This window comes from Gouania willdenowi, chromosome 6, assembly GCF_900634775.1.
Source record: "Gouania willdenowi chromosome 6, fGouWil2.1, whole genome shotgun sequence".
Taxonomy (NCBI): domain Eukaryota; kingdom Metazoa; phylum Chordata; class Actinopteri; order Blenniiformes; family Gobiesocidae; genus Gouania; species Gouania willdenowi.
The window spans coordinates 26,048,242-26,075,409 of record NC_041049.1 but is presented as its reverse complement, the minus strand read 5'-3'; the positions used below and the strand labels follow the sequence as shown (position 1 = coordinate 26,075,409).

Here is a 27,168-nt window from a genome sequence, read left to right as displayed (position 1 = left end):
AGTCTTTCGGCAAATCCTTCTTTATACTGGCGGAGGTTGCTGAAGCAGTCATTCTTGAAGTGCTTCGCGCACACAAAAATGACCTTACCCACAGATGTGGGTACATTTCTGTGAAAAATAAACCTCAAGCAGGCACTTCGAAAAGGTTCTGATGCTGGGAGACGGTGTAATGAAGCGTGTGGGTTACTACATCCAGCAACTGAACATTTTGACTTATCCTCTCGTAACTTCGACATCCTTGAGCTTGGACTACAAAATAAAAGCGAGAAATAAAAATGGCGGATTGCTCGAAGTGTTGGACCTGGAGTTGATGTACTAATTTGGCAGTTCCGCTGCAAATACTGTGACGTTATTGTTAAAAAAACGTAATAGAGAATAGAAAAATATGAGCAAAACAGAATATAAAGATATCTACGGAGCACCTGAAGAGACTAATTTGATTTTTTCTGTACTTCTAAGCACTCTAAATATACAACAAAATGCATTTAAGGGCTAAAAAAGTGGATTTAGCATGATATGTCCCCTTTAATACACTGCGTTCTGCCCGCCCGGACTAGCTTTTAATGAGACACCGCTGTCCCACTTCCACTATATACGATACTTCTGCCCACTCTGTGGGCTGCCCCAGGCCTGCAAAATCTGGTGGAAAAAGGCAAAAATCAAAGTTTACTTTAAAAGAAAAAGAAAAAACTTAAATGTTGGATCATTATACGCTGAACAAAAAGGTAGCACTGTGCAGTGTGTTTAATGTAAAGCAGTTTTAGCATTTCATAGCAGCTCGACTGGAGGATCTATTAAACACAGCGGACTTATCAAAGAATGACCACAGGCCAGGTTTATTGTTTATCTTTGCAAAACACTTTTATTTTTAATTAAGACAGATAAACCTGTCAATACGGGTCTAAAACCATACTATTTTCATTTTAATTCCATATAAAACTAAAGCGACCATAAGTACAGACACAAATTCACCTGTACCTTCTTGTAATTTTAAACATTTTAAATTCATATGTTTTATATGTTGATATAGGATAATCAATAGAAACGGAAACAAAATGCATTAAAGGAGCATCGGGCAGGATTTGTGAGTGTTTTAATGCTAATGGATAATGAACCGTTCAAAACCAAAAAGAATGCTCGCACACATATTTCCCTATTGCCTTGAACATGCTGTGTGATGCATTATGTACTACAATTTGTGATCCAAATATGTTGTGTTGCGTTCATGCGTGTTCCAAAGCCGGCTTGGCTAATGGCTGCAGTTACCCTAACAGCCGTCGTGTCACTATTGAGTCCAATTTCAATAACCGCATAGAAATGAACAGCAATATTTAGCTTTGTATTTAGGGTGTTAATTGTTGTAAAATGTAATTTATTTTGCCTTACTTTTTAAGTTACCTCCTAAAATATAAAATGTTATTGTTTTTTGTTGAACTTTGAAGTGTTGTTTTGCATCAACTAGTACAGTGCCCGTCAGGAGTATGTATTCATATAGTGGTAGCTTAAGTAGGCCAAATGTGTATATGCGTTTGAAGGTTAGATGTACAAAGAGGTGTACATACTCTGGGTGCAAAGTAAAATAGCATGTGATTCTATGGGACATGCGTATGATAAATTAATAAATAAAGTTTGCACCAATGTTTGCTGGACTTACTGTGAACTTTTTGACCTAAAGAGTTGACCCATATGAGTTATTTTAACACTAGAAGTCCAATATACAGGCCAATATACAGCGCTTGACAGTATCAATGCTCCGAGCGGGGCATTTCTTGAAATACCGACTATGTAAGTTTGGAGAGTCGGACTATCTTTCACCAGGTCACGTGACCTGGAGAATGCCTGGAGAACGTTTCACTTTACAGCAGTCACGTGACCACAGGCTCGGATATATATAGTTCCCACGTGACGTCACAACATACAAACATTTCCCGACCCGGTGCCATTGCTGTGGGCAGCTGAAACGAGTTCTCTGTTTACAGCCAAAAGAGCATAATATGGTAGTTTTGTGTTGTGGTAATGGTGCACTAATTGCCGTGATAGTTCAGTTAAATGTGGATTCTTTTGTAAGGGAAGTCGGCAAGTCAGATCCGTAATTTCGGGATAAGGATTGTCTCTCAGGGCTGGGATCACGCCGTGGCTACAATCTATGGGCTTGAGGCGGGCCGAGCGCCGGGACTCCAGAGGGCGCCGGTAGCGGCTGCTCCTCCAGCCCATACTCCAGCCCACTGTAGCCGCGGCCCAACTGACTGTTCATTTTTGCAACAGTGCTGAAGCGCTTGTGGCCACTAGGGGCGCTTGCGTGAAAGTTACCAGTCTAGCGCCCTTAGTGGCCAAAAGTTACACAGTGTGCATTTAAGCAAATGGATAATAAATGTCCCGGAGCATCTCCCGTCCTTAGACTTTCCTTCAGCAAGGCAAAACTCAAAAAACCCAGTGGGAAAATAATTACACACAAACATGTCATGTACATCCAACATACTACCATAGAGAAGAGACACAGAAAACAGGCGTGTTTTACACCTAAGGTAGCCTCTCCATTTATCCAGGCTTGGGACTGTCACAAAGGAACACACTTAGTCTTTTTGTGGCTGGATTTGTTTTATACAGAGCAGCAGATTCTTCTCATATTCTGCCTGTGGCGCCAATGGAGCGCGCAATGTTACAGCCTCACGCGCTTCCCCACGTGCTTTTGTTTTGCTTTGCCTTATTTACGTAAGGTGCGCATCAGGCTTTAAACACGTGGTGAAAATATTAGCTTTTATAATGTTGTGTTGGCGGAGAAATGTGCATGTTTCGCTGTTCATTTTAAGCACAGCTGCTGCCTCCTCACCAGCTTCCGGTCTAACGCGTTGATTTAAAAATAAAATGAAAAAAAAAAACATTTTGAAACGTAATCACCAAAAAAGTCAAAAATAATGGATGCACACCCTCAGGCCATGCTCAAGCTGTGTACAACATTTCAGGTCGATCAGACACTGCGTCAGGGAGATATGCGCTCCACACACATGCACACAGACCTTCCTTGTATTTATAGATAGAATTGGATATTAATGCTTTGTTTATTGAAACACTGTCGTTGTGTTTATTTAAGCAATGATGCTTATTAGGCTTTTATTGAAGGAAGGTCATGTAATTTTTATTTGTTCGGTTCTTCTGTTTTTTGTGTGAAATAAGTACAAGAAGCATAAATACTGCAAAACGTGTGATTATTCTCTCACATGATTAATCGATTGAAAAATGAATGGATTAATTGATTACTTAAAGAATTGTTTACTGCTGCTGATATTGAATTTATGACCAACCAGGTCAGGTGTCAATGTAAGTTTCTAAAACCAGTACCAAAATTGCTGTCGTATTTATACCAATAAATAAGTCGGTTTGGGACTAGACGTCACTAGAGATACAGGTTTGGTTCATAACATAAATAGTGCTGGTTTAACATTGCAAAGTTTACGTTTACAATAATAACGTCTGTGTGGTTATCAGACAGAGGGCTGGTGGTAATGCCCGGCAGAGTGATTCCACTCATGTCTCAGCTGCAGGTGTTGGTATCAGCCTGCAGTTTCCAGGCAAAGATTCACCTCTTAGCTGATGTTCACAGATTCCATTTCCTCACATTGATATCTCATGATCACAGTCTCCACCTTTGTGTATTCAGTGTAACACAGACAACACACTACAGAGCTGTTTTCTTCATGAGAGTCCAATATAAATGCTTTGGTGCGTCTCTCAGGTGTTGAGCCTCGGGGTAATGTGGCTATGAAACCAGCTGAGTTTCTGGTGGAGACGGTAGAGGCCGGACTCGGGGAGGTTCTTGTTTATGTGGAGGACCCAGAGGGACACACAGAAGAGGTGAGACCACAGTGAATGTAATAAAAGAGAGTGATTGAAAAAAGCTCCAATGTTGGATGTCCTTAATAGGCTCGAGTCATCGCCAACAATGACAAAAACCGAACCTACTCTGTGGTCTATCTGCCTAAAGTGGAAGGTCTTCATAAGGTGAGAACATTTATTCTATTTACAATATATATATATATATATATATATATATATATATTTATTTATTTCTTTTTTAAATAACCTTTCAAATAATTGTCCTTTTGGCTGTTTATCATTATTCTGTATGAGCAAAAATTACTGCAGGATTTTCTAGTGTCTCCGTATGGCTGTAAACCAGCTGATAGTGGTGGTCTCATCAACTCTTCATATGTCCTGACTCCTGACTGTTTCTGTCCTGATGTTCCAGGTGAAGGTGCTGTTTGCTGGGCAGGACATTGATAGAAGTCCCTTCATGGTCAATGTATCAAAGGCAGTAGGCGACTCAAGCCGGGTTCAGGCTCGAGGACCAGGACTGCAGCCGACCGGGAATGTTGCCAACAAACCAACATACTTTGACATATACATCGCAGGTAACAAAAAGTAAAAGGTAACTGCCTGAAAATCAATGACTTTATGAAACATTTACTTTAAAAGTTACCAAACGGCTGTTTACAATGAAGACAACACCGTGGTGGAAATCAGAACATTGATTTTCACCACTGTTTACTGATCTTGCTGTTCTCCATTCATCCACCAGGAGCTGGGGCTGGAGATGTAGGTGTAATCATCGTGGACTCAAACGGGCGCAGAGACACAGTCGAGATTGTCTTGGAGAACAAGGGCGACAGTATTTTCAGGTGCACCTACATCCCTGTCTTGGAGGGAGCGCATGTAGTCTACGTGACTTTTGCTGGACAGCAGATTCCCAGAAGTCCTTTCACTGTCCACATCTCAGAGCGTACGTCACATGTCAGAGTCTGAGTGTGTTTCTTTGTGTGTGTTCTAAAGTTGTCCCTGACTCTTTCAGCCTGTAGTCCCACCTCCTGCCGGGCGTCTGGTCGAGGTTTGCAGCCTAAAGGTCTGAGAGTGAAGGAAGTGGCCGACTTCAACATTTACACCAAAGGAGGAGGAAGAGGAGAGCTGAGAGTGACTGTGAAGGGTCCGAGTATGTCACACACGAACATACATGCACTCATAAATGCAATGGCAAACATGTATAACTACTGTGAAATTAATATACTGGAACACATAATAGTACACAAAATGTACTGCTGCTGCTTTACTTGCATGGAACATTACATAAAAAACAGGAAGTTAAACCTCAGCCTTTCACAATATAAGATGTTTACTTCATGATTATTGTGGCTAATTACAATAAGTATGCTATTCAAGGTAGGGTAGGTAATTTCCTCCAGATACACTTTTTAAGTTTTTGGTTGAAATTGTCTTTATGTCCTGACGTAAATTAAGATCTTATGTGCTCTGAAAAAGAAATAAAGAAAATCTGTCATCTGTAGCAGCTGTAAACATGTAATAACTTCGACCAATTTATTTATTTTATTTATTTATTTATTCAGTTTATTTCTGACATGGTTGCATTCACAGAAAATTTACATCAAAGTTTGTCTCTCTGGTCAAACAGTCTGTGGTTGTTCTGAACACAATTTCATTTCTTTTTTTTTTTTTTTTTGTCCTTTTTTATGTAGGATGTATTCTCTGTAGTCAGTGTTGTCTTTTTTCATTCCTCTTCCTCTCCATCGTTGTTCAAAAGAAAAGTTCATCTTCTTTACCACTTGGGAATGTCTCTTTTGGACACACTGGTTCGTCTTGTTGTGATCTTCTGTTCGTGAAGATTGAGTCGATTGTGTTAATTGACCAGTTGATAAGTTCCATCTCGTTGATGTGTTGATCTCGTATTCGTGTAAGAATTTGTTCCGAGTTTTTTCTTTATATCTAGTCAAGTTTGCAGCTTGTTTTGTCTCTGCATCAAGGTTATTCCAGCTGATGATAGCTCTATTTACAGTGCTGTATTTTCCAATGTTAGATTTACCCCTTTCTTGTATAAACACATTACTATGTCTTCGGACATAAGCAGTGTGTTTGTATGTGAAACGTTTTTGTATTTGATATGGGAGTGTTTTAAGTGAGGCCCTAAATGCGAGAATTTGTGTGTTGTAGTGTATTATTTCTTACAGTTTTAGGTATTTGGCCTTTTCAAAAAGTTCGTTTGTGTGTGCGTTGTGTGGTGCTTTATATAGAATTCTAATTGCTTTTTTTAAAGTTTCAAGATACGTTTTGTAGGTGTTTCCCCAGATTTCTGAGCAGTAATTTAAATGTGACCCAATAAGGGAAGAATAGATTGTCTTCAGTGATGTGGTATGTAGTATTTGTTGTAATTTCCATAGGATGTAGCTGCTTTTGGCAACTTTGTTTTTAACTACTTGTATGTGCTTTTTCCAGGTCAGTTTCTCATCTATCCACACTCCTAGTGCTCTATATTCTTTTACTTGTTCAATTATGTCTGTGTCTAGTTTCAGTGTAATGTTTTCCATTATTTTTTTATTTCCAAAACTGATGAATTTTGTTTTGCTGACGTTTAGGGCTAGTTTATTTACATTGAGCCATGTTTGGATTTTTGATAGTTCCCCATTCGTCGTTTCTATTAGAGTTTTAATGTCTTTACCTGAACGTGTCTTTACCTGTACAAATGGTTGTGTCGTCTGCAAACAGCGTTAGTTTGAGGCAATTTGAGACTTTGAAAATGTCGTTTATATATGAAAAAACACTGTTCGTTTTTTATTAACCAATCACGTCTCCCTGTCTCCCTGCTCGTCCTCTACCCCTTGCGTGCACGAGCCCACACTCAAAGCACGTCACCGGTGACAGAGTTAAAACTGAGTTTTTAGTCACGTTTTTTAACATACTTGTACAGTGCTCGTCGAAAGAAGTATTCATATAGTGGAAGCTTAAGTAGAGTTGTCAATTATGGCCAAATGAGTATGTGTTTGAAGTTGGAATGTACAAAGAGGTGTACATACTTTGTACTCTGTAGTGATTTATTCATTCATCTATAATCAGCAGTTCAATATAGGTAAGTTTCACACAAAATGCCAGTTTTTGAGCTAAAAGCTGAGAAAAAAGTCACTGACTTTGAAGCAATCTTTTTTTTTGCTTTAAGGACACCTCAGCATTGGTTTCCTTCTACAAAACAACAAAAACAACACTGAGACTGAGCTTTTGATGGCTAAATTATTATTATTTTGCTATCTTGGGTCAGAGTTGTATGGTTCCCTTACAGTATGTTGGCCTTCCTCCAAGTCTCCCCCTCCCCTCAGTTTCCACACACGCAATTTCTTCCTCTTCCCGACATGCCGAGTTGACCTGTTTGGCCCTGTTTGTTGATTGTTTTCTCACGATCGCAACACACTCAGTAGTCCACTTAGGTCTACACATGCTCTGCTCGAGTGTGATACTGTCAATGGCTCTCTTTGTGCCATTTTCTCCCTGATCAACTCTTTTCCTCTTCCTCTGACCTCTGCTCATCACGACTAATCTCCCATCCAAAGGTGCACTGCTGTCACCTACATGGCACCAGTTGGTCACTACATCATAGTACAAGGCTGATATTCCTGAGAGAACTCTGCCACAGTGTCTTCTAGCAACCCCTGTTGAAAAACAAAATTGACAAATATTTACGTCAATGGCAGTGAGTGAGTTAACCATATTGTTGATGTTTAAGAAGAGTTTTTACTAAATGTGTTCAGAGTCATTTACCAGAACACTTTACTGGGGGTTTCCACTGGATATGTCTCCGCTGCGCCATGGCACCGATCCGGTTTTGCCACTCTGTCCGCCGTACGGTAATCCCCACCGGTTGCGTTTTGAGTGCGCCACGGTGCACTCAAAACGGTTGGACGACTGTGACATCACGAGACAGAGGGGTTCTCGCGATATTTATATAATCGCGTGAGAACGCAGTTAAAGGTCTGTGTTATAAACGCAACAATAAACAGATAAACAGGTCAGTGTTCCTAACGAAGGAGTAGAAGAAGGTTGGACTCTGGATTTGTCATAGCCACATTTTTTAGCAACAGCCAACAGAGAAGAGAAAAAAATGCACCAGTAAAACATGAACTAAATCAAAGTTGCTGCAGTTACAGTATGAGAGAAAACAATATAGTGAATGTGATTTTGTTTTTACACAATATGATGTTATGGTGATGTAGTTACCTGAAATGTAATCTGAAGTGTTTTATTTTGAAAAGTAACCCGATATTTTGTTGCGGAGTACGTATTTAATTTCCTGTTTAGCTTCATTTGCTCTGTGCTGAGAAATAGAAGCCCTGCGTATATCTGGTGGAGGGCACCGGCCTGCCGCAGCTGGGAAGGAGCAGACACGCATCGCAGCGGAGCTGGTGGAAATTAACACAGACTTAAGTGGAAACCTATCAGCTCTGGTGGCACGGCGGTGATGTAACGCAGCGGAGCCGCATCCAGTGGAAACTGGGGGTTACACAATTGGAAGAACTTTAACTAAATACCACCAATTTCTATAGGTCAACATATGTTAGATGTGTGTATTTGATGTAGACAGGTTTAATGTGTGGGTTAAAGAAGTGTGTTGAATGTGTGTGTTTGATTGGGGTGTTTATGTGTGTTTGAAACAGAACGACTGGAGGAGCCGGTGAAAGTGCTACAGAAGGACAACGATTTGTTTGAGTGTAACTATTACCCAGTCCACTCGGGTCAGTACCTGGTCACTATCACATGGGGAGGACACAACATCCCTCGCAGGTCAGCGCTCATGTCACACTCATCAGATCACATCTATCAGATCACATTTGTGATCACTATTTAGATATGTTCATCTGGATGTTAACTTCTAATTTCTGCAACTAGGCCAAAAACCTTGTGTTTTTTGTCACCCATAGTCAATATTCATTTACAAGAGAAACATCCATCCAACATCCAATATTATAGGGGTGACGTTCGTTGATAAGGATTTACAACAGAGTGGTTAAACATTTTTATTTTTGCGCTCAAGGAGGTGTGGTGCTTGACCAATGCAGAAGATGGTATTGTCCATGTAGATAGAATTTACTGTGAAAATTGGCAGGGGGGATGACCAAACAACACTGTTCAGTTTCACTTTACCCATACCGCACCAACCACAAGCTCCACAAGCAAGGCATTTTACAACATAAAATCAGCACTTTTAAAGACTGATGTCCACATTTTTAATGTTAATGCTAAATGCAACAACACACCCTCTATAGTGTGTCCACAAAGTCTCTTACACATTAGATCAGGCTAAGCTGGAGGGTGATACTAAAGATGCTGAGGTCTTCTCTCAAGAATACCAGAAGAACAGCTGAGGGGCAGAGCAGGCCAGGCGGAGGAAAGACAATTAACATATAGGAGAGGAAGCTACAGATGGAGCTACGTTTGTGCAAACATTGTAGATATAAAGGTCTGAAGGGTTGTTTTCTATTGAGCCCTTAGATACTCTCACTCCCTCACTCGAACCCCTCTGTTACTTTTCAGCCCGTTCGAGGTCATGGTGAGCGAGGAGGCAGGACCTCAGAAGGTGAGAGCCTGGGGTCCTGGGTTGGAGACTGGAACGGTCGGAAAAAGTGCAGACTTTGTGGTGGAAGCTATTGGAAGTGAAGTGGGAACTCTGGGTAAATGACAGCACACACACACACACTGTTTAAAATTGGAAATGCAAATTATAGTGTATAATGTTACACTTTAACCTACCAATGGCGAGATACAGCCTGCGGCCGAAGCACTGCAGTCTTCTCCAGTCATTTTGCGTCAATGCCTTCACCACATTTGTGTCATTGTTGGTGGAAATACAGACTTGGGATTCTTCCCTGAGGCCCTATGACACCAGCGCATCCTTTAATCCTTCTGCTATTGCCTCACCTGTATGGTCATCAGGGAAATGCAAAGTCCGCAAGCACCTGTTGGCCAGTTATGGAATGAATCGGGGGGTGATATAAGGCTTGTTTTTAAACCCGAACCACGTCAAATCACGGCTGTAGCGCTTTTTTTTGCCAATTCCTCCTTCTCCGCTGTTACTGTGCTTGCAGCCATTTTCACACAGAGGCAGGCGCAAAGACGCCATCGAAGGTATGATGGCAGAGCACAAATTTCTACCGTGGCTAAATTTATATAATTTCTACCGTCATACCGTGGAAACCGCGCAGCCTTATTTCAAACAACGAAATACAATTTAATCCCATGCTTTTAGCGCATATAATGCATCTGTGTCCGCTCAACCTTTGTTATTACACAGAGGGTTTCCCCAATGATCCTCCAGCTTTTTGTCTGTGAGGCTGAGCTCCGGTGCACTCTTTCCTCCACCTGTTGAACAGACGCTCTGCCTATGGAGAATGATACACATTTTCTCCTCTGCTTTTACGTCTGACCATTTCTTTTTCACCTCAGTCACAGTCAAGGCAACGCAACGCCTTTCTGGCATTCATAATGCGCACTGTCACCAAATTACGCTCTCCTGCGTGTGTCCACCTCAACTATTAATACCTCAACCTCGCATTGAATGAAATTTGTTTTATTTGCTCTTTTTCCCCTCGGTCCACTGTGAAATTTGTTTTAGTGAATATTGATTAAAGGCGTTCACCTGACCTTTTAAGGGCGGCGTAAGGTGTTTCCTCACGTGTGACAAATTTTGAGTTGATTGTGATTTAAAAATAGGCGTTGGACTAACGTGCACCTTCGTTTATAAGTCGTAATTGTTCTTGTTTGTTTTTTTTTTTTTTTATTGTATCGTAAAGGTTTCTCCATTGAGGGCCCGTCACAGGCCAAGATCGAGTGCGACGACAAAGGCGACGGATCATGTGACGTTCGATATTGGCCGACTGAACCTGGTGACTACGCTGTCCATGTCATCTGTGATGATGAGGACATCAAAGACAGTCCATTCATGGCTCACATTCTCCCTGCTACTCAAAACAGCTTTCCTGAGAAGGTCCAGGAGAAGTTACCCTGAAATTTGTTTTTCTACTTTTATTGTAGGATATTGCATTGAATACATGATTGAATGTAATTTTTTTTAGTTTTAGAAAAGAAAGTTACAGATTATAAAGACCCATAGATGTAAGCCTACTCTAAGAAAAGGCTGACATCCCTTTGCTTAACTTCTGCTTATTAACATTAAATGATTATTTGTAAATTATCTGCATTTTGCTAACATGTGATCTCGTCCTTAGGTGAGATGTTTTGGTCCTGGTCTAGAAGAGTTTGGTTGCATTGTCAACAAACCAGCTGAGTTCACCATTGACGCTGACAAAGCTGGTCAAGGAGAGCTGAAAATTTACGCTCAGGTAAGACAACGCTACACCCCTCAAACACTGCCAGAGGTTAAAAAGCACTTTTTGTGTTTTCAGGACGTAGACGGCTTCCCCATTGACATCCAGGTCAACGACAATGGAAACGGTTCCTTCTTCTGTGTTTACATTCCCTCCAAACCTGTCAAACACACCATCATCATCACCTGGGCCAAAGTCAACGTAGCTAGCAGCCCCTTCAGGGTAACCAACATCTTACATCACAGAAGGCTTGCTAAAGCTAACCCTACAGCAGCATGAACCTACAAAAACTAAGCCTACAGCAGCATGACCCTACAGAAGACTAAACCAACAGCAGCAAGAACCTACAAAGGACTAAACCTCCAGCAGCATGAACCTACTGTAACCTGAACCTCCAGCAGCATGAACCTATCATAAACTAACCCTACACCAGCATGAACGTACTTAAGACTACTTACACCAACATGGACTTACAAAAAGGACTAAACCTACAACATGTTTCTACTGTAAACCAAATCTACAGCAGCGTGAACCTACAGAAGACTGAACCTGAAGTAGTATAAACCTACAGAAAACGAAGCAGCTTAAACAGGACATGATTATACTGATATCACATCACAATTTGCGATGTATTTGGGCATGAATGCGAGTCATTTTGCTGTGTGTTGTAAAAAATGAGATACACTATTTTTTATAAGTTGCCTCATTGAATGAACATTTAATAATGATAATTGTGGAAAATGAAGATGACAAATCTTGAAAACATGTCAGTTAAACAACTAATCCGAGGTACGGACACAGGATGGACGATAATAATAGGCTTAAGTATCTGAATCAAGTAGGCTAATAATCAACATGCAGCACAAATACTGCTCTGCTGCAGGGTTGCCAGATCTGACTGACACAACGTGAAAAACAAAGCAAAATTTAAGCCAGTTACTGTTTATTATACATTGTTTCAATATACATGCATTTTATTGACTATAATAATTGTTGAAAATAAATGTGAAAATCAATGACTGCTATGCAGTCTTTCATGGTTTAAGTCTTCAAAAGACATAAACCTACAGCAGTAATGTTTGACTGTAAAGTAAACATACAGCAGCATGAACAAACAGAAGACTAAACATACAGCAGCAAGAAACAACAGAAGACTAAACCTACAGCAGTATGAACCTAAAGAAGACTAAAGCTACAGCAGCAGCACTAACAGCAGTGTTAAAGCTGGTCTGCCCCAACAGAATCCTCTTTCAGTGTTTTGTTGGTTGTTCTGATATCTTTGGCTGCCATCGTCAGGTGACGGTTGGCGAGGGCAGCCATCCAGAGAAGGTAAAGGTTTTTGGTCCTGGTGTGGAGAAGACTGGACTCAAAGCCAACGAGCCAACGTATTTCACAGTCGACTGCAGTGAAGCGGGACAGGGTGAGCCGCATGGTTGTGTTGGATTCAGTTAATCATTTCTGACGGCAGTAATATCAGAATTCATTTTTGCTTCCAGGTGACGTCAGCATTGGGATCAAGTGTGCTCCGGGTGTAGTCGCACCAGATGAGGCCGACATTGACTTTGACATTATTAAAAACGACAATGACACATTCACAGTGAAGTACACCCCCCAAGGGCCTGGCCAGTACACCATCATGGTGCTGTTTGCTGACCAGGTGAGAACGTCATTTGGTGAGCACCAGTCTCTTCATTATAGCAGGTCTCTAACAAACTGTTTTTGTGGGGGAAAATAAAAAGGAAATCCCCATCAGCCCTTTTAGAATAAAGGTTGATCCATCATATGATGCAGCTAAGGTCAGAGCAGAGGGACCTGGACTCAACTGGAATGGTAAGATGTTTTGGTTCAAAATATAATGTCTGAGCTGTTATGTGTTAACGTTTTGTGCGTGTGTGTTTCTCTGTGTTGGTACAGGTGTGGAGATGGGTAAACCCACTCACTTCACTATCTACACAAAGGGAGCCGGCAAAGCCACACCTCAGGTCCAGTTTACTGGAACCACACAGCAAGACCCGGTTCGAGACTTTGAGATAATTGACAACCACAACTACTCTTACACTGTCCGCTACACAGCCATACAGCAGGTAACATGACAACCACATCTACCATCACACTGTACAGTAGGTAACGCTAGAATCACATTCACCATCAAAATGCATTGCAGGGAACATGTAAACCACTTTGACTGACACACCATGTCTGGTCAGTGCTGTGTGTTCACCTGTGTTGACTCCATGTTGTGTGTCTCTTAGGATAAACTTTCCATTACTGTGTGTCATGGTGGAGACCCTATCCCTAAGAGTCCGTTCAGCATTATGGTTGCCCCCCCTCTGGACCTGAATCATGTCTCAGTCCAGGGCCTAAGCAGCAGTGAGTTTATGTTACTATGGGCTAGTAGCTCATCTAAGTGGTTGATGATTTCTAAGCGAACTTCTATGTGACAAAGTGAACCCTTTTTATAATAATTTTTTGTCTTCTGATCGGAGCTGTGGATGTTGGAAAAGACCAGGAGTTTGTCATCAGTACTGTCGATGCCGGAGGTTTGGGCAAACTTTGTGTGAAAATCACCTCCCCCTCGGGTCGACCAATCCCCTGCAAGCTTGAGCCAGACGTTGCCAAAGAAATTCACTTGGTAAAATATATTCCTCCTGAGGAGGGTGCATACAGTGTGGACATCAGCTATGACGAGAACCCAGTTCCTGGGAGTCCCTTCAGTATGGAGGGCATAATGCCCCCTGACCCCTCCAAGGTAGTTTTACTCTAAATGATCAAAGCCTCCTGTCTGTTATTGGTATGCTTTTACTTTTTGATTCTCCCTCCCAGGTGCATGCATATGGTCCAGGTCTGCAAGCTGGTGTGGTGGGGAAACTAGCTCCCTTTGCCATTGACACAAAGGGTGCTGGTACTGGTGGTTTGGGTCTGACTGTGGAGGGCCCCTGCGAGGCTAAGATTGAGTGCCAGGACAATGGCGACGGTTCCTGCTCGGTGTCCTACTTACCCACTGAACCGGGAGAGTACACCATCAACATCCTGTTTGCAGACCAGCACATTCCCGGTTCACCTTTCAAATCCCTGGTCCATGCTGTGTTTGATTCGAGCAAAGTCACGGCTAGCGGTCCAGGCCTGGAGCGGGGGAAGGTTCATGAGGCCGGGTCCTTCACCGTGGACTGCTCCAAAGCTGGAGAGGCTGAACTCACCATTGAGATAATCTCAGACTCTGGTGCCAAAGCTCAAGTCCACCTTCAGAACAATGGTGATGGAACCTACTTCATCAGCTACATACCTCAGTCCGCAGGGATCTACACCATCACCATTAAGTACGGTGGCCGAGCTGTGCCTCAGTGCCCCATCCAACTCCATGTGGACCCGGCTGTTGATATCAGTGGGGTGAAGGTTTATGGACCAGGAGTGGAACCAAGGGGTGAGCACAATGGCTGTCCTGGACTCTGCACAACAAAACGAACACAGAGACTATCTGATGAAATAAGAAAAGATTATCTTTTATTGATCCCCACAGTGGAAATGCAGGTGTTGCAGCAGTACAAGGCACAGAATATAAATCAAAAAGATAAATAAATAGATACAGAGTACAGTAAATTGACTATCATACAAATAAAATAAAGTGACCAGATAAAGCGGCAGTTATGACAATAAAAAAATCTACCAAAAGTATGTCACACTGATCTATGTGTGCATCTGTTTTTCACTGTTGAAGGTGTCCTGAAGGAAGTGACCACACACTTTATTGTGGATTCATGTGCTCACTATTCGAGGGGTGGCCGACACATTAAAGCCAACATCTCCAATCCGTCTGGTGCCAGCACGGACACCTACATTAGGGACCTGGAGGACGGGACGTACAGAGTGGGCTACACGCCCTACGAGGAAGGTGAGGGGGGTTGGTTTGGAATGACAGCAGAGATGGTTAATATCTAGAGCACTAGCACAATGCCAGAAATTTGGACAGAAGAATTTTATGTAAATCTGTATTAAGTTGTACATTTTTTATGGTTCTCAGTCATCAGTGTCATGCTGATTTTGGTTGCTCAGTTGATAAAACTGGACTTGAAGTTTTACTTGAAGACATTTTATCTTTCTTCCGTGGTGAGCCATCTGAGGAGTGAACAGATGATTGGATTGATGATGGTGAATAGATTCTGTCACAAGGCCCGTCCCTTGTTCAAAGAGGGCTTTCTTTTCCCTTCTCTCAACTTTATCCTCTTTATCCTCAGTTTCCTTAGATGTAGGTGAAATGGTGGGTCCTGCCCTAAGGTGTGGTCTCTCCTGTGTTGGGCCATGTGTTGGTGTATTTGTTGTTTTGTTTCTCCAATGCACAGATCTGCACACAGTATACTGCAATGGACTGCATAGATCAAATTGTTGGTCTGTTGGTCTTGGTATTTTGTCCTAACTGTTACACCAGATTTTCACTGGATACGTAACTGCTCCGTGCTCCGCTGTACATCTGTGGCAAGGACTCAGTTGATTTTGCTTATTCACGCGTAATCAAGTCAGTTGTTTCAAATAAGTTAGTGAAGTTGACTGAGTCAGTAACCAAAGCAACAAGCATTAGGTCTTCACAGAGCAGATACACCTTGCTTTTTTTATTGTGTAAACTAGATTATAAGTACATGTATTTTCAGGTGGACTCTGCAGGCTTTGTGTGGAAATGTATACTTTACCTGTCCTCCTGCAGGTCTCCATCTGATTGAAGTCCTCTTTGATGATATATTGGTGCCTAAAAGTCCCTTCAAAGTTGCAGTGATCGAAGGCTGCGATCCGACTCGAGTCCGAGCCTTTGGTCCAGGCCTGGAAGGAGGACTGGTGAACAAGTCCAATTGCTTCATCGTAGAAACCAAGTAACTAGTGTTTTCATCCTAATAAGCTAAAGAGTCCTAACCTAAAGAAGTTTATGCTCATTAATGCAGCTTTTTCAGACATACACGCCTTTCTTTAATCGTGATACATTTACAGCTCAAGTTCAAACCTTTTTGTTTCTCAGTGCTCTGAATTGTTTTCCTAGTTGCATTAACTAATTCATTGCCAGCCATTTTCAGGATAGAGCCCCCCCTCACTGCCAGCTATTTTAGAGCATTTTGACTGATTTTTAAAGACCCACAGAATGTTTTGTACTATGACAATCTAAAATCTGATTCTGAGAGAATAGACTCTCTACTTTCACTAGAAATTTTTTTTTGTTTCTCACTTGTTTTGTTCTTCCGTAATCAGCAGTTGAATTTAGGTAGTTTCACACAAAATGGCAGTTTCTGAGCAAAAAGTTGAGAAAGAAGCCTTTTTCTGAAAAATCCTGTCAGTGACTTTGAAACAATTGTTTTTTTTTTTATTTAGTGACACCTCAACATTGGTTTCCTTCTATAAAACTACAAAAACAACACCGAGACCAGGCTTTTGATGGCAAAATTATTATTATTTTGCTATCTGGGTCAGAGCTGTATGGTTTTCTTACTGTATTTAGGCCTTCAAGTCTCTCCCCTCGTCAGTCCTCACACACAACTTCCTCCTCCTCCTGGACATGCCGAGTCTCACGGCTTGCCCCAGTTTGTTGATAGTTTTCTTTCACGATCGCAACACTCTCAGTAGTCCACGTAGGTCCACACATGCTCTGCGCGAGTGTGAGTTGCTGTGAGTTTCTGGTAGCTTCACAAACTTCCCTCATAGCGCCATTTTCTGCCTCGTCTCTAGCTTCTCTCTCCACAGCGATGGTGATAATCATGGCTAATCTCTCATCCAAAAGTGCACTGCTGCCACCTACATTGCACCAATTGGTCACTACGTCATAGTAGAAGTCTGATATTCATGGAAGAGCTCGTCACACCGTCTCCTAGCAACCCCGTTGAGAAACACAATTAACGTAAATATACGTAATTGGCAGCAAGCGTTTGGATTTGAAATGACGTATATTTACATCAATCGCAGTGAATGAATTAAGTGAATCTTACTAAACTCTTTTGCCAGGAAATTATATCAGTTGACAGTCTCTTGCAAAGTGTCCTTGTCATCCTGTGATGTAGGCTCTTTCCATGATTGAGAAGTGTAATTCACGATGCGTACGATTAGTCACACTTATTTAGGGATTAGACCGCCATAAGACATGTTAGTTTTACCCTATTTATGACGTGTTGTTGCAATATCAATGGCTTTGTAGAAGACAATTTCATGGATCCTTCTAGAACAATGACTGGTCTACTTTTTTGGTCTGCACTGCAGTTGTCGGTGCAGTTTACTCCTAATGTTAAAGTTTTCTGTCTGATCTGTAGGGGGGCTGGGACTGGAGGCCTGGGTCTTGCCATTGAAGGTCCATCAGAGGCCAAGATGTTGTGTAAGGATAACAAAGATGGCAGCTGCAGCGTGGAGTACATCCCTTTCACTCCCGGAGATTATGACGTTAACATCACATTTGGGGGCCGACCTATCCCAAGTGAGGACCTGCTGAGGCTTTGAGATTACACCTGCAGGTCTTTCTGCTCTGATCCCATTTTGCCTCCATTGACCTTACAGGAAGTCCGTTCCGTGTCCCAGTTCAAGAGCTGGTAGATCCAAGTAAAGTCTGCTGTACAGGTCCAGGTCTTGGAAGTGCCGTCAGGTGCGACATTCCTCAGACTTTTACTGTGGACAGCAGCAAAGCTGGCGTTGCTCCACTAGAAGTCCAGCTCTATGGGCCGACAGGTCAGCCTCTTGATTGTATTAATTATATCATTGTCACCTATACTCCTTAGAGACAGGATGTGTTTGTATTCAGGGTTTCATAGCAGACCTTTGTTTTTTCAATCCAGGAGTTTCCGAACCTGTCAGCATCATCAATAATGGACACGGTACTCACACGGTAAACTACACACCTTCCAGTGATGGTCCATACACAATCTGTGTCAAGTATGCAGAGCAGGAGGTTCCTCAAAGGTTGGTGTCTTTGTGGACCACAAGTATTGTTTTCTTTTATCTGACATCTGAACTTTCCATGTGTCTCTTTGCAGTCCGTTTAAGATCAAAGCATTGCCAACTTATGATGCCAGTAAAGTCAGAGCCAGCGGTCCAGGTCTGAATGCATCTGGAGTTCCTGCCAGTCTGCCAGTTGAATTCACCATTGATGCCCGAGATGCTGGAGAAGGACTGTTGATGGTCCAGATTGTAGTGAGTTTCACAGAACAGCAGACGTGAGAAACCTTGAAATTATCAGTTTTCTTCCCCAACATCTTTGTTACTTACGATAAACCCGGTTTATAGAGTGGCCGAGTTTTGCGGAGGACTTGGAACCTGACTGTGGGTTTCTATGCAAAGGGTTTTGATGTTAAACCTGTTTGAGGAGGTTTCGGTGCTCTGCTGCCTGCAGGGTCCCAATGGGTGCCAGCGTGAGGCCTCGCTCTCTGTGGAGGACTGGGGCTGGAGGGTCTGGCAGACTTACATAGTAAAGAAAACCATCCCCTTCCGTATTCTGAGGAGAGGCTTTGTAAGACTGCCACTCGTCACTGTCGTCATCATCTCTTACCCCTATCCCTTCCCGTCCTTGACTGTCCACCGCACCATCCCACCCCACAAGAACCCTTCTGTGGTGGTTTTACTGTATCAGCACGACATGCTCATTTTTAACACAGAGAGTTTTCCTTTTAAACGTGCTTCAATCATCTACATTTTCTCTGAAGTCTGTATGATATGACTGAAAAAGTTGAAAGGTTTGCTGCAGGTTTTCCACGTTTACTGACACTAACAGTAGATGGTTCCAAGTGCTGCACTAAAACCTCCATTTTTCACCTGTAGATTTTTCTGTGTGAGTTGACACAGTCACCGTTCTCCAACCATCTGCAGACATCCAAAAGCTTATGTCAAATCTTATTGCAAAACAATACAAGCTGATGCAGTCTTTAAATTTCACTATACTCTATGATAGACACTTTAGATTTTGTTCGTATTCAGTTGCACAAACTGACTGGGAAAGCTCGTAGAGAGAGTAGTAAAGATGGCACCTCTAATGGTTCAAACTCCCACTGGAGAAAATGGAAATTACTGCACTGATATACACATGAGGGTTATTCATGTTTAAATATTTGAATCTAACTTTTTTTTGGAAAGCAAACAAAAAAGTGAAAAATAAAGAACAAAACCAAAAACAGAAGCAAACTCTCTGCTGACGCTGAGGACACTTGGATGATGATGATTATTTTGCTCATATTTGTGTGGTTTTTAAATAGAATACTCTGTGCCCAGGTTTTCACCTTCAGTGGGTAGTGAACCTGTGAAGGATTCACTGGAAAGTGTTTCCTGTGTCTTGATCCTAGTCCCACTCTTCACATTTTAGTTAAAGTATTTAAATTTAACATTTTTAGTTGTGAAATGTCAGAGTGAATGCCCTCTATGAGTAGAATGCCGGCTATTGACATTGAATTTTACAGTTGGCTGAGATGGTTTTTGGTGATGTTTTTGGTTCCCAGTGTCATCACAGACCGTCACTTTTGGCCCCGCCCCTCCTATAAAGGCTGGTAAAAGGGACATGTGCTTCTTCAGTGAGCATTGATTGACATCTCCCTGTAAACTGCGTATAGCTGCGGTGATTGTTCTTGCTCTGTGCTTCTATAAACACCTGGTTCTGGCCTAATCAGATGGTTAATCAAGCTATATATGTATGTACAGCCACATCCTGTGTGTATCCCCATCTGTCTGTGTGTGTGCGCGGACCTGCGTTTACTTCTTGTCGCTGTGTGTCCATTTCACTGGTATAAGTGCGTGACGTGGTTTTTGGGGGCTCATTCCATGGAGACCAGGGTCTGTTTGCCTGTTCTGTGGGGTTGTCTGTATGGGGGGTGGATTGCTTCTAAATTCATGCACACCAGTTTAACGCACGCGTAACTGCCTGCCTAACTTTCACTAAACTTACCTTATTTAAGTAGTTGGGTGTAGTGGCAGGTGTGGCGTGAGTGAAGCTATAGCGATCAGGCGCACTTCACTATGTAGCACCATCTGCGTGACATGTAAACACTTAGAAAAAAAGGCGAGCAGGCGTACACACGTGTGCAAGTCAGTAAGTGTGTGTGAGTGTTGTATCCTGTCCAATCACAGTAACGATCTGACTCAGACGATCTGCAGACGTGTTAACACGTTAACACGTCTGCAAGCACACATGCAGACGTGACTTGTGCATTGTGCCCGTCTACCCATTTTAAGTCTATGGGAAACGTAGATCAGACGTGCAGGCGTAGGGTACGATAGACTGGTGCGCATGAATTTAGAAGCGATCCACCCCCCATAGTCTGTGCAAGGATGAGCGTCATGTTGGGTTTGTGTGTGCCTGTGATTGTAGTAGTTGAGCACATCTCAGCAGTGCACTCATTGTGCAACTTTGTGGGGCCGGCTGCCGTGACTGGGCGTGTCTTATCTGCTCCAGGAGCAACGCCCATAATCAATACATTTTTTGAATTCCCCCCCTAGTGCCCTAGTGGCAGGTCAGCAAAAACCTGGGGGTGTACTTACACTTTAAGGAAATGCTCGGACACTCAATGTCTCACTACTGCAAAGTGCAGCTCAGTTAAGCATGTTACTTCACTGCTTTGGACAGCAATCAATATGTCAATGTCTGTTTCAAAACCACATTATCTACAAAGATGAATCTTGATGATAGTCTTCAATCTCTGCGTGGATTAGCTGTATGTTTTGCCCTCTTATGGTTATGATTATAATGACTCCTGTATTTGAAAAAGTCAGATAAATCCTTGTTTTTGAGCTAGAAAACTGACAATGTCACAATTCCATAGTGGTAATAGATAGTAATGACTTCATCAGTGGAAGTTTGTAACATGTTAGAGAAAATAAAAACATGTTTTTTTCATAGCAGAATTTTTTTTGAGCAAATATATAACTTTTTGACGTAAACCTCAGTTTGACCATTTTGAACCCGTTGTTGGGATTATTGGTGGATGGTTGGAGATTGGCAGTTGTTTGTCTATTTATTAGCTTTAAACCTTCTAACTTCCAGTTTGTGTATCCAGGACCCAGAGGGAACACCCAAGAAGGCAAATATCCGGGACAATCATGATGGAACATATACAGTATCCTATGTCCCCGACATGACGGGGCGGTACACCATCACCATAAAATATGGAGGGGACGAGATCCCTTCCTCTCCTTACCGAATCTATGCGCTGCCTACAGGTGATGCCAGCAAGTGCCTCATCACAGGTAGGCTCCGCCCACTATTCTGATCACCAATCAGCATCCGGTGACTGTGTTTCACTGATTGTGTTTCTCGACAGTGTCAATCGGAGGACATGGAATGGGTAAGATCTTTTTTTTCTTCTCTTCCTTAAGTCAGTCCATATCACAGTTTCACAGTTTGTTTTGTAATTCAACGTATAATAGTCAAAGATAAGGAAATCAGTCTCAAAGGTGAAAAATATCTGAGGTCATTTGGTGGAGCAGGTAAACCTAAGGCATGAGTTTTATCAACAATATAGTCCAAACATTTCAAGCAAAAAAAAAAATCAACCATCTGTTGGCATAAGAATTCCCTCATTTCTCAACTCAACAATCAAACAGGACAGTGTCACAAGCTGTCAGAGGATGAATTTGATTCTGGTGTCCAAAAAGAAGGGTAAGACCAAAGCCATTTTGGTTGCAACGTTGGTTTAATGTGATGCTATTGATTAGAGGAGTGAAAACTGCTGTGCCAGCGTAGTGACCTAAGTGGTGAGAGTATTAGAGGGAGAACATTCATCATTCATACATTCATTGATATCAGAGACTATGAAGATAGATTATTTTGTCTTGCTCACGGAGCATCTATCCTATTAGGTTCGGGAATCAGACCAACCATTCAGATTGGGAAGGAGACTGTCATTACTGTAGATGCCAAAGCAGCCGGTAAAGGTAAAGTGACGTGTAGGGTGTCGACGCCTGATGGAGCGGAGCTGGACGTGGACGTTGTGGAAAATGCAGATGGAACCTTCGACATTTACTACACAGCACCCGAGCCTGGAAAGTACATCATCACCATCCGCTTCGGAGGCGAGAACATCCCAGACAGCCCCTTCCTTGTTCTGGTTAGTGTCCGCCTCCAGCAGGTGTGACGCATGGGGTAAGGGAGGGGGAAGGATTTTGGTTTGGTGATATACAAGCTTCATGACTTATTCTCATTGTGACACTCCACCCTTTGCTGTGCCTCAGGCCACAAATGATCCCATCAGCTCCGGGGAAGAAGCTGAGCCGTTGCTGCGTCCCTTCAGTCTGGTGATTCCTTTCATGGTGCAGAAAGGACAGATAACTGGTCAGAATGCTGCCTTTATCTTCTACTATTTACTACCTAAATGTTTGGTTTGGAATTGTGCTTTAGCTTTACTTTTTGTAAATGCCACGGGCACTGTAAATTTTCATCTGCTTCTTGGTTCACCACTTCCTTAGATATGCTCTTTTTTATATTAAGCTTTAGTTCACCCTAATGAAAAAAGGAAACAACCAGATGTGGCCAAAGTACACAAATCCATGATGAGGTATTTGTGGTAAAATGTCTCATGAAGGGTTAAGTACTGGCTCTTTATAGAAGTAAAAGTAAAGAGGTACATGAAAAATAATACTCAATTTAACAAGTACTGTTATCATACATTGATAACTTGGAAACACAAAAAATATTCACACCTTAGTCTTTTTTTGAAAAATATTAGTGCTTTTACACAAAAGTACAAAAAACAAAACTGGAGTCTATTATCACGGAAGCCCATTTTTAGACAGAATAACTCACAATTTGCTTGTGAGGCAGATTTTATGTTTGAACAAAATATGGTGAAAGGACTTTTTTTAATTGTATTAAAAAGTTAGACAAGTTCTCACATTTGTCTGATACAATCCTTTTTGTGACAATATAACTGTTCTTTGCTCGAGAAAATTGCAGTTCTCTCTCTAATCATTTTCACTAATTTAAGCAACAGTTGAACTTTCCAACAGGATATTTGTGACAGAAAACCCTCAAAAGTGTCACTTTCTAGATACCTATTGTTATCCTGCATGTTCTTCCTCCTTGATTCTTTCTTCTTTCAAGAAAATGTTTCTCTCCATCTGTGAAAGTCCATTCCCATGTCAGATTGCCTCAGCTGAAATAAGAGGCCAAAAGTCCTGATAGTGGAGTAAAAGCTTGTAAACATTAGAATGAAATTCAGTTTTAATACTAAAAAAACTTTGTGCAATGCAAAATTTAAAGTACATCACTGTTTTTCCAAAAACTGTAAAACTTTTAAACCTCCGACAATTTTTGCTTGATTGACCTTTCGCAAAATCCCCGCCCCCCTTATTTACTTTTGGGATGTCCATTATGTTCCTGGTCTCGTCTGTAATGGCTGGAAGAAGACTACCGGTGTGTGTTAGTGACTCTTTTTGGAGCAATACCTGCACGATATCCTCCAGATCCAGGCAAAAGGGGTTACAATATGCTGTGGAGGGATATATTCAACATATTAAAATAAACAATGAAGGGGAGATTACAACTATCAAAACAAAAACTTCCCGGACCAGTCATGCTCCTGCATTGCTGGGTAAGTTTTCTTATAATATATTGTTTGTATCCTCCTTAAACTATAAGAGCGTTGCCACAGCTAATGGGGATCTTAATAAAACAAACTGTTACATTAAGTAGCTAGCTGAACCCACAGGTGACCCAAGGCTAATAGGATAGCAGCTATAAACGCTGCTAAGCGGTAACAAAGCCTGTTAATATAGATTGGGAGACCTGTATGCTTCCGGAGGATGTTGACTGAAATATTGATAGTAATATGGTAATATGATAGTTACTAATAACTGTACCCCAGTTGTCGCTTCATTTCAACTAAATGCGCCAATAATATTACGTGAACACAAATAACCTAAATGTTTAATAAAAGAATGATGAATCAGCATTAAAGAAGCATGGACAATCGCCCGTTAAGGAGCGCATCTGTCTCTCACTCTGAGTGACAGCTGTCAAATCTGCCATGTTTCAGCACCACGGACAGCGCAAAAATAACCACTAATTTAGCCACTCATCACAAAAGGCACTAAACTTTCAAAACACAAAAACCCATAAATACAAAATAGTTACTTTTACAACAACAAGGCCATAACTCCTCTGATGATTCAGCAGCACAGCAGATAATGAAAATAAAACACGTGCTTACCATTTATTTTTAAAAAAAAGCAAAAAAAAATGTTTTTAGATATTTCACAGCTGAGGCCTGCCTTGTCTCGAACTTCAAATACTAACCGAATACAGGTATGAAGAACGGTGAAGAAACTATAGGGTGTCTCTTACACTACAAACGGGATTATACACGGGTGATTGTAGATATAATGTTAGATACTGTATAGGTTTTGGGTGTTTACAGGCATGTTGGGAAGGGGAGCACTGTGTGAATGAATGTATATGAATGCAAACTTGACATTTTGCATTTATATATGTGATTGTGTGTATATCTGATAAATATGTGTGCGTGTGAATATTGTATATGTGTATTGTATTGTATATGAGTATATATGCTTGTATATTTGTATATATAAGTCTTCTATATAAGATAATATTCTTACTGTTATATTTACTTATAAAATACAATTTTTTAATACAGACACAATTATCACATATAACTATTAAATATTAGAGAAAAGGTAGGATTTGATAAGTTTACTTCTTCCTACCCCTTTTCAGGTAATCAGATATGAGATATGTATGTATGTGTGTATTTATGTATGTTGATAAGTATGTGTGGGTCTAATTAAACATAGTTTATATATATTTGTATAACTATATTTTCACAAGATATAATTTATTTTATTTATTAACATCAAATGGTGTATATATTTTTGGATGTGTGTGGGTATATGAATATTTATGTTTATGTACTTTATGTGATTGTACAAAATATATTAAATGTCACATGCCTGAAAAAAAATAAAAAATAATGATAATAATAAGCCAGCTCCTCAATCCAAACTTCCCCAGTCTCAATGTCCATACCAGAACTTTCACCGTTGTCTCTTTCTCTTCTTTCTGTCCCCGAGTCCTCCTCATGTTCCATGGATAGTTCTCTTCCTGTGTCCTGTCATTTTATGTGCTACAGATGCTCCTACTCGCCACGCTAACTGCTGCTGTGCTGCTGCTCTCTTCTGCGATTTCCACAGAAACAACCTTGGACTTATTAACGTCAGGCTTAACTTCACTTTTTAGCTTAAAAAAGCTCTTTAAATTTAACTGCCTTTTTTTTTTGCCATTTTCTACTGCCTTCCATTTTTGCACAAAATCACACTTTAGATATAGCGTGGGCGTGGCCTGACTTCATATCCAAAATATAATACTTAAAAATGTAATCAAAACATCTGAAAGCAAATGAGGTACTGAAAAAAAAAAATTAGTTGCTGGATCCAATCAAATAAATGCCGGTCAAAATCTGGGAAAATTAAGGAAATTAAGCTTTGGTTAGAAGCAAAGATAATGTATCTAAACATGTCAGTAAAAGAAAGAAGTTATCAGAGTTACCTAAAAAACCTTCCTAAAACAAAAAGTTTTGTACTCAGCAATACTTTAACATATGACGGTGAAAAAAGGTTCTTACATACTTAAAACTCACTCATCAAGATTCATCTCAGTTATTTCTGTCTGAAGAAAACTCCTTGCATCACATGTAGGCTTGTTTTGTTTTACTATGTTTATTGTTTGCTCTAGGTAAAATCCGGATGCCGTCTGGTCGAACAGCTGAGCCTCACATCACCGACAACAAGGACGGCACTGTAACGGTTAAATATTCCCCAACAGAACGCGGTTTGCATGAAATGGATATCATGTATGACGGCAGCCACATTCTTGGTGTGTATCAATGTAGCTATACCTTCAACCTACCGCCACCCACCAACCAGTACATACAAGTTATATTTGCTAAAACAGTGGGGTGAAAGTTGCTCTAGTTGTATCTGTCATTGTGTGTTTTGGCCAGACACTTCACCCACATTGCCTCATATGAATGTGGTGTGTGAGTGTTGGTGGTTGTCAAAGGGGCCGATGGCAGCCTTTCCATTTGCTTTGTTTCTATCAAAATGAACATTGCAAAGTCTTTTTTGTCCTGGGCCAACATTTGTTAGTGTTTCATTGGTTACAGGTAGTCCTCTTCAGTTCTATGTTGACGCCATCAATAGTGGCCATGTGACGGCGTATGGATCTGGTTTGAGCCATGGCATCGTCAACACACCGGCAACTTTCACCATCGTCACTAAAGATGCTGGCGAAGGTACACGAAACACAAAAAGATGTGGATATTTATGAGGAACTGTACAAATGGAGGATCCTACATAGTTTACATGTACCAAACAAAAGCTATGGTGCCAAAATCCTTCTCTAAACAGGTCCAATCAAGATCAACTGGTTTTCAAGTTTTGTTGGTGATCTTTGTGGTCTGTAACAAGGACAGGTCTTGATCGCTAAAACAAGTGTGAGGGTGGATTGTGAATTTAGATGGGACAGATGTGGACACAGGTGTCAGAGCGGCCAAACTTTTCAATTTTTGCACCCACGTTCACAACAACCGGCCTGGGTCTCCGAATCCCAGACCGGTCAGTCCGTCCCAAACCCAGCAACCCTAAAGTTTCACACTGTCTCTACTCATTTATCCAAACCGCATAACACCAGGCGCTCCTCTCCCAACTGACGATCTTGGCTGCTCACTGCATATAAATACACAGGCAGAATAATTAACACACGCCCACAACTGCGTCAGTCATACATACATCCCACATTGTTTCTGTCTCCAGGTGGTTTGTCTCTGGCTGTTGAAGGTCCATCCAAAGCTGAAATTAGCTGCAAAGACAACAAAGATGGAACCTGCTCAGTGTCCTTCCTGCCGACCGCACCCGGAGACTACAACATCATTGTGAAGTTTGACGAGCAGCACATACCAGGAAGTCCCTTCACAGCACGGATCACAGGTACTGACCCCCTTCAGAACCAATCCTCTAACTGTCACAACTTGATCATAACATGCAATAATAATAATTATGGAACTGA

At 41.4% G+C, this 27,168-nt stretch overlaps 1 protein-coding gene across 1 annotated transcript in view; it reads left to right on the top strand.

Moving 5' to 3' along the window:
* The window catches only part of flncb (filamin C, gamma b (actin binding protein 280)), a 60,167-nt gene that overhangs the window by 17,557 nt on the left and 15,442 nt on the right, over window positions 1–27,168 (top strand). The window contains exons 5-34 of the mRNA XM_028451584.1: window positions 3,734–3,852; window positions 3,922–3,999; window positions 4,247–4,409; window positions 4,577–4,777; window positions 4,847–4,984; window positions 8,487–8,613; window positions 9,364–9,500; window positions 10,620–10,813; window positions 11,055–11,168; window positions 11,232–11,375; window positions 12,450–12,573; window positions 12,650–12,810; window positions 12,893–12,983; window positions 13,068–13,237; window positions 13,406–13,523; window positions 13,640–13,902; window positions 13,977–14,574; window positions 14,869–15,042; window positions 15,850–16,012; window positions 17,432–17,592; window positions 17,673–17,840; window positions 17,948–18,071; window positions 18,146–18,302; window positions 21,149–21,338; window positions 21,413–21,436; window positions 21,951–22,198; window positions 22,323–22,422; window positions 25,837–25,977; window positions 26,267–26,395; window positions 26,916–27,089. Of these exons, the coding sequence (XP_028307385.1) occupies window positions 3,734–3,852; window positions 3,922–3,999; window positions 4,247–4,409; window positions 4,577–4,777; window positions 4,847–4,984; window positions 8,487–8,613; window positions 9,364–9,500; window positions 10,620–10,813; window positions 11,055–11,168; window positions 11,232–11,375; window positions 12,450–12,573; window positions 12,650–12,810; window positions 12,893–12,983; window positions 13,068–13,237; window positions 13,406–13,523; window positions 13,640–13,902; window positions 13,977–14,574; window positions 14,869–15,042; window positions 15,850–16,012; window positions 17,432–17,592; window positions 17,673–17,840; window positions 17,948–18,071; window positions 18,146–18,302; window positions 21,149–21,338; window positions 21,413–21,436; window positions 21,951–22,198; window positions 22,323–22,422; window positions 25,837–25,977; window positions 26,267–26,395; window positions 26,916–27,089 (4,893 nt within the window). The remainder of the gene's footprint in view (window positions 1–3,733; window positions 3,853–3,921; window positions 4,000–4,246; window positions 4,410–4,576; window positions 4,778–4,846; window positions 4,985–8,486; window positions 8,614–9,363; window positions 9,501–10,619; window positions 10,814–11,054; window positions 11,169–11,231; window positions 11,376–12,449; window positions 12,574–12,649; window positions 12,811–12,892; window positions 12,984–13,067; window positions 13,238–13,405; window positions 13,524–13,639; window positions 13,903–13,976; window positions 14,575–14,868; window positions 15,043–15,849; window positions 16,013–17,431; window positions 17,593–17,672; window positions 17,841–17,947; window positions 18,072–18,145; window positions 18,303–21,148; window positions 21,339–21,412; window positions 21,437–21,950; window positions 22,199–22,322; window positions 22,423–25,836; window positions 25,978–26,266; window positions 26,396–26,915; window positions 27,090–27,168) is intronic.